Source organism: Melanerpes formicivorus, unplaced genomic scaffold (genome assembly GCF_026170545.1).
Source record: "Melanerpes formicivorus ecotype bairdi unplaced genomic scaffold, bMelFor1.0.p_v2 SCAF_40, whole genome shotgun sequence".
NCBI classification, from domain to species: Eukaryota; Metazoa; Chordata; class Aves; order Piciformes; family Picidae; genus Melanerpes; species Melanerpes formicivorus.
In genome coordinates this window covers 4,335,131-4,354,192 of record NW_027142392.1, presented here as the reverse complement: position 1 = coordinate 4,354,192, position 19,062 = coordinate 4,335,131, and the positions used below count along the sequence as shown (strand labels likewise).

Genomic DNA, 19,062 nt, shown 5'->3' with positions numbered 1-19,062 from the left:
AAGAGGATGGTAGTTATCTCAGCCTTCCCTTCCTTTTAGTATGCAATTGTGGCCCTGTGCTTCCCACCGTCGCAGCTTGGCTGCCGAAATGGCAGCGCACCAGCTCCACGCTTGGAGCCATCCTGAGCAAATGTTCTGCTGCTGCTCTTAACCATTTAGCTGTAAAGATGCCTCCTCTGCCATCATTTCTAATTGCTGGAGTGAAGCAAGGGTTTCCAGTCCATGTTTATAGCCAGTGCAATCAGTTCAGCTATTTATACTGTGCTGATCACAGAGCACTTTGCTGTGTGAAATGGATCACAGTTATATTTATTCCAGTATTGGGAAAAAAGGGCATCACAAATTGAGGAGACATCCAGACTATTTTTTTACTTGCTACATGATGTTATTTCTTCAGCAAGTCAAGCTCTTATCAGGCAAAATAATGCTCCTGGGAAGCAAACACAGCCCTCTCTTAGGCAGGAATCCCACCAGTGTTTATCTGTGCTTGTGGTTTTGTCCTGAGTGAAGTAAATGGACTCTTCGGCCGAGTAGCTTCTGCCAGTTGCTTCCTTGGTATGAGTATGTGAAAAGTCCCTAGAGTTGTCTTAGTACAGCTGAAAGCAGAGTTTGATCTGCCCTGCCACAAGTACTAAAAATACCTTTTAATATGCTAAGGTATGTATCTGGCGAGGAGTTGTTTTCAACCCCTTGTTCCTTGGAGTTGCTACAAAGTAAATGGAGCCAAACCAGCTCAGTTCTGAGAGGCAAAATCGCCAGGACTGGGAATGGCTGCAGGGGCTCAGGCTCCCTCCTGGCTCAAGGACAGGCACGCCTCTGCTCTGTTCCCAGCAATAGGTTAGGAAGAGGAGACTTGGAGGGGATTCAGAGTGGCCTATTGGCCATATTTGTCAGAGATGTTTTACTGGGAAGATTGTTTCCTTAATTCTCATTCAATTTACTTAATAATTATTAAGTAAAAAAAAACCCAAGCAAACAAAACATGTTGGGTGTTTTTGAGACCTGAAAGACCAAGTGAATGGCTTCATTCTTAGCAGAGAAGACCCACACAGGGTCCCAGCAGCCCCCACTTGCTCACAGAGTGCACAGAGGTTAGATTCATGCTTCAAGGCAAAGCCCCAGCCTTCTCCCAGCCCCTGTCAAAGGCTGTGTGAGCAGCGACAAAGCAGTTGCCCTCCTCAATGGCTGCAAAGCCTCAGTGAAACCTTTCTGCTGATGCTCTCTGTGGCCCACCTGCTCTGAAGCACTGCAGAGCTCCCAAGTCTGTGGAATGGCTCAGCCCAGACCTGGCTGCACAGGCACAGGTCCCCAGCCATTGCCAGGAACCATGGTGTCCCTGCTGTTAGCTCCCTGCAGGGGTAATGCAGGTGGAGGTGGCAAGGCATTACAGGATGTTTGCTGGGTTTATGGAAATCCTCACAAATTAGGATTATTTGTGAACATTCAACAAGCAAGTGTCCTGGCTTAGCAGGTGGAATCCATGGCAAAAGCCTGCACATGGAACTTTTCCAGCATTTGGGGACATCTGAGGCTCAACACATGACAAAAGCATAGGTGTGGGGTCCAAAAGAGGTGTTGCCATCTCTGTCACTCGGTTTCATCTGAGATGGCATCATTGTAAAGTCCTCAGCTCTGTCCTGCCTGCATAGTGTAGCAGAACCTGCTCCCAAATGATGTCCTAACTGCTTCTCACTGGTGCTTCATGCTGTTAGGAGAATGCTCTGTAGAGCTCCAGTGATGCAGCCATTAGCACGGCTGGATTAGCAAGTTTTTGTTTCCAGCTTTCTGTAACAAAACACCGCTGTGCTGTGGCACACAGGCTAGCTAGGGTTTCACTATCAACTTCAGAAAATGAAGGCAAAGGGTCATTAAATATTAAGTGGGGTGCAAGATCTCAGTTGATGCGGTTCATCTGGTAACCTGAGGATGAGCTGGAGGTAAAAAATGGCTTCCTGAGATACCTGAGAGGGTACTACAACAACCCATCCCAGCCAGGGAGAGGAGCTCTGGGCTTCCTCCCTCAGTTTCAAATGGCAAGAAACTGTACTCAAGTGTGCTCATGGAGAGGGACCAAAAGGAGGACCCTCGGAATATCTGTCTCCTTTTCTATTTGGATTTCCACTTCTGTAAACCAACCATAATTTCTGGCTGTGCTAGACTGCCAAGCAGGCTGTACTTACATAAGGCACAATATATCCGTGGAAAAAAAAGAAAGGAGGTTTGTGATTAATACAGAAATATTGCTTCCCCACCACAGGATGAGCCATGTCCTAAAGCCACTCCTTCCAGCAAAGCTGCTGCTGACAAGAAAATTGTTGACCTTCCTTACATTACAGAGCAAGGCTTCTGAAAGACAGCTTTTATTCATTGTGTGTCTGCACGTCTGCACGTGCATGTCTCTGTGCCTCCCAGGGTACACACTGAGACAGCTTCCTTCACAGCAGCACGTTTTGCAGTGGGCAGCAGCTTCCATGCTTACTTAGCTCACCTCAGCATTAGCAATGAGCAATGTTAAATACTGTTGTCACTGTTCTCATTAGCAGTTGGCTCTTCCTGAGGAGGACCCACAGCTTGGCTGCTGCTTACACCGTGTGTGAGCGCTGCGAGGGCTCCTGCTCTGCTCTCAATCCACCTCACTGTCCACTCATCTAACCCACACTTCCTAAGCTTACCTATGATGACATTAAGGGAGACGGTGCCAGCAGCCTCGCTGAAGCTGAGATAGACAACTTCCACTGCTCTCCCCCCATCTATCCAGCTGGTCACACTGGCCCAGAAGGCTATCAGATTGGTCAAGCATGATTTCTCCTTCGTGAATCCATGTTGACTATTCCTGATAATCTTTTCCTCCACATGCTTAGAGGTTACCTTCATACCAAGCTGTTCCATCACCTTTCCGGGGATGGATGTGAGGCAGACTGCCCTGTAGTTTCCTAGGTCCTCCTTGCCCTTTTTGAAGATTGGAGTGACACTGGCTTTCCTCCAGTCCTCAGGCACTTCCCCTGTTCTCCATGACCTTTCAGAAATGATGGAGAGTGGCTTAGCAATTACCTTAGCAAGCTCCTTCAGCACTTGTGGGTGCATCCCATCAGGGCCCATGGATTTCTGGGTGTCCAGCTTATCTAGGTGATCTCTAACCCCTAAGTCACCAAAGCCAGAAAGGGTACCAGGAGGGAGGGCAGGAGTGGCAGAGCCTGGCCTGAGTGCTGTGGAGGATCTTTGGGAAGGCTTTGTTGCCCTGCCATACAGATATTAGCATTTCTGGCCAGCTGACAGCATGTGTGCTGAGTGTAAACATTTGGCTCCAGCGAAGTGTGGCAGCCGAGGGAGGCAAGTTGTGCACAAAATAAACCAGGTCCTTGCAGCAGCATCCAGCTGGGCAAGGGCCATCTCCAGTAGGTGTGAGTGGGGTCAGGCATGAGGGCCCACAGCACCCTCAGGGAGAACCAGGCATGGGCAGAGGATGCAGCCATGGATGGGAGGATGGTGGTTTTGCAGTGCAGCAGGACATTCACAGTTCTTCTACAGCCTCCTGAGGCACCTGACTGCTGGCTCATTCCAGGGCCTTTGGTGGGGGGTTAAGAAAGGCTTAAAAATACATCATTTGGGGTGTATTAGGGGTCTGAGGAAGGAGCTCAGAAGCAGTACTGACAATGTTTGCTGTAACACTTTTGATTGTGGTGTGTTTTGCATCCAAACAGCAGGAACAGGGGGAGAAGTGGGTAGAGATCACCTAGGCCTCCACTTTCCAGCTCTTTCTGAGCAGGTCAGTTGTCCTCACTAGCTCAGCTTTAATTTGCACTCTGGGTTCATTGCAACAGTCTTTTAAAACTCGGGTTTTACCCCATGTGTGGGCAGACAGAGAGGTGCTGCTGCCTGGGGTCCATGAGCCTTCAGGCTTTTTCCTCCAGGATCAGGTGAGGGAATTTTGCATTTTTGCAGTCTCTAATTCAAGAAAGTAATAAACAACTTTGTAACTATTAAAAAAAACAAACCAAAACAAAGATCTTGAGGCCTTAGGGAGCCTGAGAAAAAGGGGAGTAATGTGCTGTTATACCCAGGGGTGTTATAATCTTGCTCTGCCTGGCTCCCTGTGCTAGGATGGTTGACACGTGGTGCTTCTCTCTTGCAGCTACCACACGTGTGTGCATGTGTGTGTGAGACCAGTTCACTTGGCCTCTTAAAATTCTGAATGCTCAGCCTGAGCAGGGAATACTAAAATGCAACTTGTCTACAGGGACCAGAGGAAATGAATTACTGCCTGGGTGTAGCTGAGGGCAGAATCCGGCTCATTATTTTCTGTGAAATAATTCCCGTGAGGCCTTGTGGAAACTCAGCTCTTTTTTTGGTTGCTTTTTTTTCCCTAGCTTGTCTACTTCCTTAAACTTTCCAAAATACTCTGCTGTAACATAGTTTCCCCAGTCACATGTGTTAGTGAGGAGAGAGAAGGTTAAATTCTCCTTTTGTACTATAATGTAATTCATTTCCTGTTTTTCACAACTGTCTAGACACAGCTCTAACGAGCATTAACCCTGAATCCCATCATTGGGTTAAAAATAGAGGCTTTAAATATAAAAGTGTGTGGTAAGAGAAAGATTGCAGGTTTCTACCTACTACCAGGAGCCAGCTCTTGTAAAGGAGAACCATTTAATTGTCTATATGCAAGGAAGAAAAAAAAACACAACACCCAAAAGCAAAAAGCAAGCAAGCAAGCAAGCAAGCAAACCACCACCACAAATAAAGTTGTTTCAGTTTCAGAGGTTTAAAAAGGCTCCTGGTTGCTTTATATACACGACCAGCAGCACGGGTGCTGCTGAGCTGTGGCACCGACAGGTTGATCCACCTTCAGGAGTTATATTTGACTGGATTTACACCTCCAGCTCGATCCAAAAAAGAAACAATAAATTCCACTTCAGCAGGAGAGCTATAAAAAGACTGTGAGAAAGTCATTTAAGAGATAACCCATCCGGAAAACTGTGGTCAGGTTGTGGTGGGAGACCCGTGGACAAAATGTTCCACAGGCCCAGCTGAGGAGAGTGTCCCAAACCCTGAGGGGAAAAGTGATCATCATGCACCAAGAAGCACCCTGATTTGGGAAAGCAAGGGCACAATGCTTTGGTTCCAAACCTACAAAAGCATTTAAATGCTTGCTCAGTCATGATCAGACCCAAGGGGGCTCTCATCAGCTTAAGCTGGATCATGGTTGGGCTGGACATTGGCCCTAGGTTAAGCCTGGCAGTTGACTTGTAGGTGCCAATCCACCTCTGAGACCCATTCTGCAGGCCAGGCTGCCACACCAGAGCAGCAAAAGGAGAAGGTGAGAGATTTCTGGCCTGTAAGATCAGTTAAATCCTTCACGAACGTGTGAGTTGTGCCTGTGGAGGAAAAGCAAGGAGAAAACAAAACTGGAGCCCACACCATCTCTGGTGGGCACAGGCAGGGAGTAAGGAAGCTTCTAGGCCATCGCTGACAGTTTGTCACACACACTGTTCCCATCAGAGATTACCCAGAGACATCACTTTCAATGCACTTCACAGATAAAAATATATGCTTGTGAGAGTAAGTTTAACTCAATGCTCAAGAGCCCTGTTAAAATAGATCAAAATTCATGGTGTGTCATGAAGAGGAGGAACTTGTATTTCCTGCACCGACTGCATTTTCTGCCTGTAAACACAGACTGGGAAGGGCTGTTTGTTTATTCTGTGAGGCCAGGAGTGGACATCTTTCCTGTCCCCACCACCCACAGCATGAAAGCAGCAGCAGCAGCAATCTGGCGAAGGGGGGTCCAGGCTGGACCCATCACCTCAGCTGCAAAACTTGTGGGCGCTGCGTCCTGCGTTCAAGGCCTGTTCTGACCCACACCAAAATGATCCAGGGAAAACACATTAAAAAGACATTTGTTTGTTTTCTACTTTGTATACTACGCAGCAAGAATGGCAAGGGGTGAGCTGGTGTCTTTCCAGCTGAGGGAAGACCTTTGAACCCCAATGAGTTATTTATAGAGCCTTTTAGAAGAAAGCTTTCTCCAATTTCTGCAAATTTTATGACCTGAGCAGCTGAGGTTGTCAAAAATAACCCCCTGCATGACTGACTGGGGTTCAGGCCAACCCCTTTGTAAAGCAGAGGAGCAGATGTGGATTAGGGAAAGTTGGGGCAAGGCTGAATCACCATAATATTTGTCGTGCAAGTTTTCAAAATGCTTTTTGCCCAAACCCTGCTTCTTTACTAGGCTCTAACAGAGTGCAGGCACTTCAAGGAATTACATAGGATGACTTGTTACCATTCACCAGGAGAGGATCTCAAACACACTTCAGGCTGCCTCACTGCGCTTTCTTTAAAGGGTGGAGACGTTGGCAGCAGTAGCATGAAATGGAAAGAATTATACAGACCTCACTGACCCACCCAATACATTCCTAAAAAGATCAAGTATCTCCTTAAATGATTCAGGCTATTAAAACAAGTAAAATTGAGTATTTTTAAGAAAGCTTCAAGTAAGAAATGTCTTAACAAGGGCTTTCTCATCCCCTCATTTAAATGGCTCTGGTGATCTTGTAGACTGTCCCATGCTTCCAGAGAATCATCTGGGGGTAAAACCTTCTACAAATTTGAGGCACAGCATAACTACAAAAAGACTTACAAAACCACTCAAAACCATACCTTAATTGTCAGTGGATATTAAATTACAACAAAGCATCTCCATTTGGTGCTTATTTTCATATCTAGCATACCTTTCCTGAAATCAGTAATCCTGTTTTAACCACAGTAATTTCTGTTCCAACCTGAGATATTTTATTTGCCTTTTCCAACTACTTTTCCCCAGTTTACTGGAAGCCCCTTCAGCAGGCTCCTACTCCCATTCCTTCTGAGCAAGAGTTTGACTAACCAGATTCAATTCTAAGTGAAAAAAAAAAAAGATGAAAATCAAAGTAGCTTGTATAATATGTCCAGGAAAAAAAAAAACAACCCATTTCAGTAAGCCACAGGTTGGAATTGAACCTATCAGACCAGTGTGAGCACTGGGGATCTCTTCTAGGGCAACAATCACACCTGCTTTGGGAGAGGTGTAAATTCACAAGGTCCATGGGAGCACTGTTTTTTGATCCATTCATAGTATCATAGTATCATTCAGGGTTGGAAGGGACCACAAGGATCATCTAGTTCCAAGCCCCCTGCCATGGGCAGGGACACCCCACACTAGATCAGGCTGCCCAGAGCCTCATCCAGCCTGCTCTTAAACACCTCCAGGGACAGGGCCTCAACCACCTCCCTGGACAACCCATTCCAGGGTTTCACCACTCTCATGGTGAAGAACCTCCTCCTCACATCTAGCCTGAATCTCCCCACCTCCAGCTTCATTCCATTCCCCCTAGTCCTATCACTACCTGAGATCCTGAGAAGTCCTTCCCCAGCCTTCCTGTAGGCCCCCTTCAGATACTGGAAGGCCACAATTAGGTCACCTCGGAGCCTTCTCTCCTGCAGACTGAACAGCCCCAACTCCTTCAGTCTGTCCTCATAGGAGAGGTGCTCCAGCCCTCTGATCATCCTCTGGACACGTTCCAGCACCTCCACATCCCTCTTGTAATAGGGGCTCCAGAACTGGACACAGTACTCCAGGTGGGGTTTCACCTCATTTTCCTTCAAAGAATGATGAAGCAACAGCTCTGCCTGATACATTTACTGGCAGATGAGCTCACCAAGCCACTGTCCATCATTTACCACCAGTCCTGGCTCACTGGAGAGGTCCCATCCACAAGAAAGGCCAGATGGAGGAACCTGCAAACTACAGGCCTATCAGCCTGACCTCAGTGTTCAGGCAAGATTATGGAACAGATCATCCTGGGGGCAACCACAGCGCACCTGAAGGATGGCCAAGGGATCAAGCCCAGCCAACATGGATTTAGGAAGGGCAGGTCCTGCCTGACCAACCTGATCTCCTTCTCTGACCAGGTGACTGCCTGGTAGATGTAGGGCAGGCTGTGGATGTAGTCTGCCTGGACTTCAACAAGGCCTTTGACACTGTACCCCACAGCAAACTCTTGGCCAAGCTGTCAGCCTGTGGCTTGGACAGCAGCACTCTGTGCTGGGCTAGGAACTGGCTGGAGGGCTGAGCCCAGAGTGGTGGTGAATGGTGCCACATCCAGCTGGCAGCCAGTCACTAATGGTGTCCCCCAAGGATCAGTGTTGGGTCCAGTCCTTTTTAATATCTTTATCTCCTGATCCAGATCATCAATAGAGTACATCATCAGTAAATTTGCAGACAGTTTGGGACAGGCATTTATCTGTTAGAGGGTAGAAGAGCTCTGCAGAGGGGCCTTGACAGGCTGGACAGAGTCCAACAGGATGGCATTTAACAAGTCCAAGTGCCAGGTTCTGCACTTTGGCCACAACAACCCCATGCAGGCTACAGGCTGGGGACAGAGTGGCTGGAGAGCAGCCAGGCAGAAAGGGAGTTAGGGGTACTGGTTGACAGCCAGCTGAACATGACCCAGCAGTATGCCCAGGTGGCCAAGAAGGCTCATGGCATCCTGGCCTGCCTCAGAAATAGTGTGGCCAGCAGGAGCAGGGAAGTCATTGTGCCCCTGTACTCAGCACTGGTCAGGCCACACCTTGAGTACTGTGTCCAGTTCCGGGCTCCTCAATTTAAGAAGCACATTGAGACATTTGAATGTGTCCCAAGAAGGGCAATGAGGCTGGTGAGAGGTCTCAAGTACAAGTCCTATGAGGAGAGGCTGAGGGAGCTGGGGTTGTTCAGCCTGGAGAAGAGGAGGCTCAGGGGAGACCTTATTGCTTCTCTACAACTATCTAAAAGGAGTTTGTAGCCAGGTGGGGGTTAGTCTCTTCTCCCAGACAACCAGCACCAGAACAAGAGGACACAACAGTCTCAAGCTGCCCCAGGGGAGGTGTACGCTTGAGGTGAGGAGAAAGTTCACAGAAAGTTGTTGGCCATTGGAACAGGCTGCCCAGGGAGGTGGAGGAGTCACTGTCCCTGAAGGTGTTCAAAAAAGATTGGATGTGGCACTTGGAGCCATGGTTTAGTTGTCAGGTATTGGGTAATAAGTTGGACTTAATCACTGGAGGTGTTTTCCAACCTGGATGATGCTGTGATTCTTCTGATGCCACAACCACCTGAGTTCCAGATGTTCCTGCAGGAGACTCTTTACTTACAATCACCAGAAGCTCAAAGCTGGTAAGGTCACCAAGGTGGAAGCAAGGAGACAACCAACTCTTTGGTTCACATTGTTTGAACATTTATTGCAATTCAGTGTCAAAAAAAATGTTTTACAAAAAAAAAAATACATGACTGTCTGCACAGAACAGCTGTAAAAATCAGAGTTGAACATGCAAGGGAAGAACGAAAGAGTGTGCAAAATTTATAATGGAAGGAGTTTAACCACACAATATTCAACAGAAGTCTTATTATATATGGTTGCCTTTCACTTCATCTCTAGTTACAACTTGAAGAAAACAAAACCAAAACAGAACACACGCTCTCTTACATGTAAATAGATAATCACTGTAAATTAATTCCTAAAGATGAGTGTATTTGCTATTTCAGATGAAAATGGTCTCTTGGTAGCAGGTCTGTTAGCATTCTGTGCAGGCCACAATGGCTACAGAAATGCAGGTTCCACCCTCAGCTGCCCTCTCGGGAGAAGCAGCAATGCTTGGTCAATGGAGGGGAAATCTCTGGTGTTCAGTAGAGTATTGCAGGTGTATTAGAATAAAATAAACCAAACCAGGTTGGAAGAGACCTTCAAGATCGTGTCCAACCCATGAACCAATCCAACCCACCCAAACAGCTAACCCATGGCACCAAGTACCCCATCAAGTCTCCTCCTGAACACCTCCAATGACGGCGACTCCACCACCTCCCTGGGCAGCCCATTCCAATGGGCAATCACTCTCTCTGTATAGAGCTTTGTTCACCCCAGGGCCAGATCCTGCAAAGCAAATTTGCTACCAATGAAATCACTGAAGGAAGACATGGGATAGAAATTGGGCACCAGGAGAGACTAACACAACTCGGCAGCCACAAGCTGACAGTTGTGCCGATGGTTGGCCACACCTTCAGAGCCTTTAACAAGCATCATTATAAAGAGTTGAGAAAAGTAGCACAAGCAGAACACCAGAGCCCCAAACCTTGCACCAGTGTGTCTTGATCAGCCATCAGCTCCACAGGCTCTATGTTTCTGCAAACAGGCCAGCTAGGAAGAGTGGCATTTTAATTTAAAGCTATGTCTTTTTGGCAAGATGCTGATCTAGGGGAAGCTGTGCAACAGGTTTGCAAGAATAACCGCAGAGGACAGTGCTGGTTTGCTGTGATCGAGCAGGCGACGCACAAAACAGCACATCTGATTTATTAGCTACATAGCAGAACTTGAAAGGCTCCTGCTCTGCATCAAACTCTAGCTCCCAAGAAATTTTCTGGGAAAGCTGCTTTGGTACCTGCAAGTGATCTAGAAGGTAGCAGCTTTAGGAAGAGTAATTTAATAAGTCAAACAGAAATGGGAACACAAAACATTTCCAATACCTGAGGGCAAAGAAAAAACAACAATAAAACGAGATATTCCCATATACAGAAAGTGGCAGGGTGCAATTAAATGTACACAAAGCAATGTCTTCAGAGTAATACATGTTTTCCTAATCACTTTACAAAATAAAAGGATCTAGAAACTCTCACAAGTAAAAAAAAAGAGAAACCCAAACAACATAAGAGGAGGTGCACACATTTTATGATCAAACTTTACTATACCATAGTAAGTATAAACAGCTTAAGGTATGTACAGCTGAAACGACAACTCTCAAAGTGCCTATCACATTAAAATGAATTCCAAATATCTGCCTCTTCTAGAAAGCTGAAACACATCTCTGGGGTATCTTCCTTCCTAAGCCTCTTCCTGTGCATGGATCTATTTTTCCTCTCCACAGCACCACATTCTACACTGTTGCACTAGTTAACACATCCTCTGAAGATACTGAGGCTTCTCTGGTTATGCTGGCAGGAGAAACTCTCCAAGAGGAAAAACCCCTCCTTTCCTGGTATAAGAACTGACACACATCTAATGAGAATGCATCAACTAACTGGAAGATGAAATGTTTGAAAAGAACGTTCTATTTCCAGAACAAGTAAGAGTCTGTTTTCCCAACAGCTTTGCTACAACTGTCTCAAGACAGAGGTCCTTTTTACATGAGATCAGTCTTAAATCATCCTGCCTGGAAGCCCCTGTTATCACTGTCAGTTTTGTTACTGTGCCATCCTCAGCCCAGCTCATGCCTCTGCACCACTAAAATACTGATCACTTTGTAAGTGGTTAGACTAATGTATTTGGATGCAGCAACACTTTGCTTTAAATACAAGACTACTGAACTCACAATATCTCCCTGTACCAGCCACTTGAGAAACAACGAGTCTCCCAGAGATTGAGGTCTCATTTGACAGTTGCTGCAGCAGGAGGGTAATGACTGAGGCAGTAACTCAATGAGTCTTAGTTTCTTTTCATTCAGTCCATTTTGTTCTTCAGTACAATAGCTGTCTGGTTTTCTGCCACTGTGGATACTGACAATATCATTCCAGGACCTCACACGAGCAAGAGAAGTGCCCATATGTATTAACAAATCATCTTCAGCACTTTGATCCTTCAAGATTACACAGTGCTAAGGAATAAAAAACACCAACTGAAGTTAGTTTTACAAAGAGGAGCCTCAGCTGCACAATAAGTTTGCTGTCAGCATGACCCATGCTCTCTGGGCAAGAGACACAAACTCAAGACCAATGAAAAGCTGATCGAGGCAGTGGCTGGAACTGAGGTTGCAGCAAAATGCTCAGATTTTTGCCTTGCTGTGCAGGGAATGCACCAGGCCAGAATCAAACCTGAACTTCAAATTCACCCAGTGTCATCTCACAGTGGGGCTAAGTGACACCTGGTACACACAGACCCAGACTAGGCAGAACTCCCCAGCATTTCATACCAAAATACTCATGCCTCCCCATCATAATGGCTTGGTTCACTATGGGAAGCAAAGGCAAGACTATGAAACACACCAGCCCTAAGTCAGAGCTAGAAACAGGCATCAGAAGATACCAAGGGGTACAGGTCTTCCCACCACTAGAAAAAGGAGCTATAAGAATACCCAAATACAGTGCAAATGCTTTACTCCCTTCACTTGCAGGCATGTGTCCTTACTGCCTTCATTCACCAAACCAGATTTCACCCCTCATCTACCCACTGCCAGTGTGGGAACAAAACCAAACTGGCCTCCTTCACTCACAAACACCCCCCTCCCCAGACAAGCATAAATTCATTTTTCCAAGGTAACAGCTTTTAAATCACTTTCAGTTGGCATGAATATTATCAGGCAGCATATGATTTCTACCAGCAGTCAAACTGATGGATGAGGCATCCACACCAAGATAAAGCTCCCTGTCTCACATGTTTTCTCCTTCTCTCTAGACAGTGCCAAGCTCTGGGCCATGGCTAATGGTGGCATAGGCTCACAGAGCTCTCTGGAAGAGTAAAAGCTTGCATTTGCTGTTGGAAGGCATAAAGGCAAGTTCTTGTCAGCATTTTCCTACTCCCTCCCCACTGTTCCATCTAGAGACAGCTTTTTTTCCCTTTTTGTGTCTCTTCCATGAGTATGCAGAGTGACTTAGTTTGCAAAAATGCAAATACTGTCAATTGTTTAAAAATATAAACAGCTGCAGAAAGTGTTGAAAGTCAGTTATAAAAATGTAAAAAAGGAACAGAATATTTATCTATAATTAACTCAAGTAGTTCTTCCTGAATTGTCCTGAGTACTCCTCTTCCTCAATTCTTTGTAGATAGTCACATACAACCCACTAAACATCTACCCTTCGGATGTATCCTGCATAATCACATGCAGAGAAAGTGCTATACACAAAATCCACCAGCAAATGGCAAAAAAAACAAACCCAGCTTTCCACTGCAGGTTTTCAAATTGTTGTATACAAACTGGATTCTTCCAGCTCCACCGTGGGGAAAAGTGAAGCACTGTATGCAGAGGAGAAGGCGAGCCAGATCATGGCCACAGTGAAGTTATTTTGGCTGCTTACTCTACATGATTGAAAACTTAGCTCTAAGCTAGTGTTAGAAGCTCAGCACTGGGAGCAGAAGGGACTAGACTGGGTCTTTGCCACTGGCAGAGAGAAATAACCAAAGACATCAAGTGCCATGTCAGAAATGTCTTGCTAAGCCCAGTCCTGACTGCTGTTTTTAGGAAAACAATGACAGATTTCTTCATGTTGTCTCACTCATCACCCTAAACTCCAGTAGTCTGAAATTAAACATGATGCCAGGGTTCTAGCAAATACAAACCGTGTCATTTCACTGGATTCAACAGCCCACAACTCCCTGTCATTCATCAGCTCCACAATGACTGAATTCACTCGACAGCAGTGGGAATACAGGGCAGTGTATATGCTGGGAAACTTGAAGAACCAGATGCTAACCTCACTTGGGATTTCAACCAGTGCAATTAACCTAGTGGAGTTGAGACAAATTTACATTGAGAGATTAAATCCAGTCATTTCTCTAGACTAGAACTTCCTCCCTTTCAGATAATCTTCATCCCTGTGGCTTCTCTTTTCCCTTTCGCTTAGTCATTCATAAACCCAACAAATTAAGAGGATGGAGTAAAGTCTTAGGTATTTATGTGGTGCCTATCACCTAGGCATTCAAGCACTGAGTAGAGCCAGAAAACTAACATAAAGAGGTAAGCATTAATACAAGAAAAGATGCTTACTGTCACAAACATTTCCCTTTAAGTCATTGTACAAAATACAAAAAGTTCACATTGTACACCGGATTTTTGTTCGAAAGGTACTCGATCCATCAGAGGTAGACAGTGGTAGGTTGCGATTCTCTCTCGCAAGCAGGCTGGAGTTCTAGCCTAAGTACTTCAGAATGTGCCCATTGAAAAAAAAAACCAACAAACAAACCCCCAAACCAAACCAGAAGTGTCATTAAACTTGTCACAGGGATTATTTTTTTCCATAAATATTCTAAAATGTCATATTCATAAATATGTAGGCGAAAGAAAACCAGGTGGGGAAACAGTTCAACAGTCCTAGCCTCGTATTGCTTTCTCTCTGTTAGAAATGGTTGTGGGGCAAATGAATTTTTAACTTTTACAAATTAAACAAAAGAAAAAAGAAAAGAAACTTTTTTTGCCCTGTATCTTGTACTCAGATCATAAAAAAGGGATTCTGTACAACATGCTGTGTTTATGCACCAGTCCTACAGACGTCTGTATTCCTTGAGCGCTGCGCATGGGCGAGCGATTTCACCTCTCATCTCCAAGATCCTCTTGTTCCTTGACTCAGGAGCTTCAAACAGACGTGAATATTTACACTATTTACAGACGGAGTGTCCAAGCTCAGTGGCATAAAGTGTCCTGTAACAAAATCACGTGAGCTGCCGTGACCTGAGTTCAGAACCTGAACAAGTTGATAAAGTCTTGTGGCGAAAGAGAGGTGGAGCAAGTCTCCGGGTTGTTGGCTGTGCAAGGGTGATCAGTACCCTGAGAAAGGAGAAAACAACTCCATTTAGAGAGACTGCAGACAGGGTGCCAGAGTATCAGCCAACTTTGCACTGTCCCTCTGCCAGACATACCACTTGCAAATAAAGCAGAGCCCAGAATAATATTTCTACTCCCATGGACAGCACAGAACTCGGCTTTGTATTTTAGGGCCTACTGGCAAGTCATGGGAAATAAAATCAGCAAAGATACAATTAATTCTTTTCCCCTCTTCTGAGGGAAGACAGGCTGGAGCCTACCACCAGTTACAGGAGGTAGAACTCCAAGGAAACACCTTGGATATTACCACAGCGGCCACCAGACTTCTGTCCTGAGCCATTCTGTAGCCATCAGCTCTTAGTCCAGCTAATCCTGCAGTCAAGGCCTCCATCTCCATGTAGTGGGTAGAAGGTGAAGCTGGCAGTGCTAAGATGAGTTATTGTAGGCAGCCTACAGCATGCCCTCTTCCTCCTTTCTAGCCTTGATGGACACTACTGTTATTCAGCATGAAGATGCGATCTCTAAAACACTAGGTTATCTATCTAGGTGAAAGAACTGCAGTACCCTAAACCACTGCAATCAGATGAGCCATTGGGTGCCCCGTAGCTCTGCATCCAGTCAAGTTTGTCCCACCAGCACATCGTACCTTCCAGGAGAGGATGTGGCAGTGCCTGCACAGCTGCAGTGTGTCACCATACTGCTCCTTCCGTGGGTAACACCTGATGAGCTTGAAATACATCTTCTTCCAATCCAGCTGTCCCTTATCAGATAAGATTAGCCGCTTGCGAATCTTAAAAGAAACAAAATCATCATTGTAGCAGGACAAAAAAAACAACAAAGATTTGTTCTTTCCAGCTCACGTTGTTCTTTCCTCCCTCTCATAAGCACCATCCTTGCCAGTCCCATAAGAGTTCCCTTGTACCACTAAGAAAGCTCCTGCTCTGAATATCCAGCTACAACCTGCTTCCCAGTGGCAAAAGCCTCACCCAAAATTATTCTCAGACTCTGTCCCCATTTCATGAGCATTACTGTATGAAAGACTCAAGCCATGGGAGCTTTTTTTATACTGTTAGCCACTGTGGCTGGCTGACAAGACAGGGAGTCTGATTGCATTTAGGTTTTAGAAGCATTTTGCTTTTTCATTGACTCTAAGAGTCAGCAATTTATCACATTAGCTTGAGACACTTAAGGGCTCATTAGTTGCAGAGGCTGGATTTGAATTAACTTGTTAGTAGAAATAACTTCCCCAGAGTCACTTCCAAAGTCAGATCCAGAGCAAGCAAATAAAGCCAAGTCAGCAAAGAAATCTGGCATGTGGCCCCTGAAGTGCAGAGATATGGTATAAACATCCTAGACATTCACCCATAAACAGACAGGGATTTTGGGGTATTTTTTTAAGGATCTGAAGACCTCAGATGGTTACCAGCTTGCAGAAGGCTGAAGATGTTTACACAGGTACAGTCCACATACTGTCCTGTCAGTCACAAACCAGCTCAGCGGGGATTTCTTGCTCAAAAGGGCATGAGAGTACAACTCATTGCTCATGGACCACATCCACAGAGATTCTTTGCAAGGGTGTCAGTCCCTGGGATGTCAGGGTGATTGCTGGAGCTTGCCTGCACGCTTTCCCCACACACGTGGGGTGAGAAGCAACTGCATGACTTGCAGTTGTTATCACCTGGATTAGGGTTGAAGTTCACCATACAACTAATTCCTCAGGCTCCTATTTCAGGAATCATTGCTGTGGCATGCAAAAATCTACACAGATCATCTTCACAATCATTCCCATGCCAGCCTGTATTATCAGCTTGCAGCACAGGCCTTAGATTTAAGGCACAGTCAAATCAGAGTGTCCTGCCCATGTGTGTGTTCAGCTGCTAGTGGGGTGCAACAAGCAGCTGATGGCAGTTTGCATCCCTCCTTGTACCTGTCTGTCTGTGAAGTGGTACTGGCAGAGTTTCTTCCACAGCAGCCGGTCTTCACTGAGCACTTGCAGATCAGGAGCTACCTGCCCAAGGCTAACCAGGTCTCTCCCATCGCTCAGTCGCTGCATGATGTTCAGTTGCAAACACAAAGGCAGGTCTGTGAAAGTGGTTCCTTTAAAAGCAGGCTGGAAGAGAAAACACAATTGAGCTCAGGAGGAGCCAAACCCAAACAATTCTTGCTTGCTGTACAGTTACTGCTTTGAAAGCATTGTTCAGAGAATAAGCAGCAGCTCCCTCTTCTGAATAAGGAAGCATTTTACATACAGGCATTTGACCTTCTGCCCCAAACCAGTTTCAGATAGCCCCGAGGAAGGAGATACGCATTTGTGTTACAGCAATCAGAAGCAGCCTAAGCTCTTTTCTCCTCTTTTTGTCCATTCCACGACCATCAGTCGTGAGACTGTTTCCAAAAGCACCACCACCAGTTTTCACTACACATCAGGACATTAGCTACATTGTAATATCAGTTATTAACCACCCAAGTCTCTCCACCACAAGGAATGCTGGCACTACTTCTCAAGTTCAGCCTCCTGCTACACGCACTGCTGGGAGTCTCATGCTCTTGTGACATATTTTAGCTATGTCATCACAGGATCCTGCTGTAACCACAGCACTGCCTGATGAGTACCCACACCACTATTTTACCCAGATCACTGCTGGCAATGCTAACTTTTCCCCTGTGAACATGTGAAGGACCTACCCCTTTCCCATCAGATGCAGCCATGTTGTCACACCAGAAAAAACCACCACCTCCACCCCCTGCCCCACGCATTTTTGCCTGGTCTGCACAGAGCTCAGGACTGTTTTGTAAGTCCACACAGCAGGACAAATTGCCTATGACAGATCTGAAGGTCCTGCACTCAGGGAAAATCCAAGGCACACACAGGAGCATGGCAGCAGAAAGGACCACAGTTCAGGCTCCAGCTGCTCCAAAACCAGCCCCAGCCTTATTAAGGCAAACAGCAGCTTTTAGGATTGGGTCCCAATGAAGAAACAATGTTAGATGGATGTGCCAAGTTTCTCCTTTACCCTGCACAGAGATGCTGCTATTTTAAGGCACAGTCACAGCACCCCTCTCACAATTGGCAGAGCTATTAACTGTTTCAAACAAGAAGCACGTGGACTGCCATCAGAAGAACAGTGCATGAGGCTGCTTTTAATCATATGGTCTCATCTCCATCTGTCCCATTACATGGGGCACTCCACAAGCACAAGTACATCTGTACACGAACAGCTCACACCTTCCCTTCACTGCCCCAGTGGCCTGTCCATCTGGGCAATGTACCGCATGGTACCTGCAAGGACAATAGCTTTTCAACCAAGGCATTGGGTTTTGCCATCTGTGTGCAAGACAGGCCTGAAACAACCCCTTCCGAAGGGGTGAACTGCCTCTGCCATCTCCAGAGGATATTTCTTCCCCTGACAGCTTTAAGACTGCATGCTGAGAGTTAAGCTGTAAGTGTACTTCCTGGTTATACATAGGTGCTTCCTTGATGCATTCCACAAGTCCAGACTCAGCATCTCTGCCCAGCAGTGCAGAGAGGTCACAGGTTGGGGTGGGAACAATGCCCTGCAGCCTCAGATCTCCTCCTGATGATCTTTCTTGGTAGCATGTCTTTTGCATTCGCCTGCACTCCCTCCACATATAAGCTTTGCTAGAGCAAGATTAAGCTCAGAGGCTTTTGGGTCAAGCTGCCACCCCCCAAGCTGATGCTTGTGTCTTATTTCCAAAGGAGCCAGTGTGACTCAAGCAAATCCCTGCCTGTTTTCTGAGTCAGCGCCAGAGACTTATCTGCTACTTCTTTTCCCTCAGTACTCTTTTCCAGGGCTTCTCAAACATTACTTTTTTTGGAGAAAGAACAGACTAGATCAGAGCAGATCAGTATGCTGTCATTTTCTGGACAGAGTTGTCTGGGTGTTTTTTTTTTTAAGCAGCTCTAGCACAGAAGATTTTGCAAATTATTTGCTTGTTCCTTTTTGTTTTAGTAGAAGAGTTTAAGTCTTGGCTGTTGCAAGACATTCCTCCCCTCCAGAAACTGGGTACTGGAAGTCACTGGCTGCAAAGAGCTGAGCTTGTTCTTCCTTCATCTAAACTCAGCTGGTTTTGTTCTAGCTTGACCTGAAGTCATCTTCAGTTGTGTGATTTTTTTTCTTTTTTGGGCAAGTTTAATCTGTTTCCTTTGTTTCAGAAAAACCTACCTGCAAGTAGGTAGAAAAGGTAGTTCTACTCACAAGCAATATTTTGCTAGCCTTTTGTATAAATAGACAGTTTTTAAATGCTTGTATTTTATGAGTCCCTGAAGTAGAGGGGACAAAAATATCCATGTTATACCAGTGAGTGGAGCAGCAGGGGGTAGGCCCTGACCTGTGGTGAACTCAAGGCAGCAGATGCCTGGGTGGAGCTGACCCTGGCAGTGCCCAAGCATAAGGCAGTTCCCCAGCTTGAAGATCTGCTGTGTACCAGGAGTCACCCCACAGTTGGGCCAGTGCTTGCTCTGCAAGGCAAAGGGAACTGCAGCCCATCACAAGAACTGGACACCAG

General features: G+C 46.0%; 1 protein-coding gene and 1 long non-coding RNA gene across 3 annotated transcripts in view; both read right to left on the bottom strand.

Annotated features, from left to right (window-relative positions):
- Positions 1-9,226: 9,226 nt before the first annotated feature.
- Positions 9,227-19,062, bottom strand: part of LOC137451244 (uncharacterized) — a 252,222-nt gene continuing 242,386 nt past the window's right edge. For both annotated transcript variants that reach the window (XR_010989749.1, XR_010989750.1), the window contains exon 2: positions 9,227-9,752. This is a non-coding gene — a long non-coding RNA (uncharacterized lncRNA). The remainder of the gene's footprint in view (positions 9,753-19,062) is intronic.
- Positions 9,227-19,062, bottom strand: part of FBXO32 (F-box protein 32) — a 24,851-nt gene continuing 15,015 nt past the window's right edge. The window contains exons 7-9 of the mRNA XM_068158589.1: positions 16,463-16,645; positions 15,182-15,325; positions 9,227-14,538 (exon numbers count right to left, since the gene is read on the bottom strand). Of these exons, the coding sequence (XP_068014690.1) occupies positions 14,449-14,538; positions 15,182-15,325; positions 16,463-16,645 (417 nt within the window). The 3' untranslated portion in view covers positions 9,227-14,448. The remainder of the gene's footprint in view (positions 14,539-15,181; positions 15,326-16,462; positions 16,646-19,062) is intronic.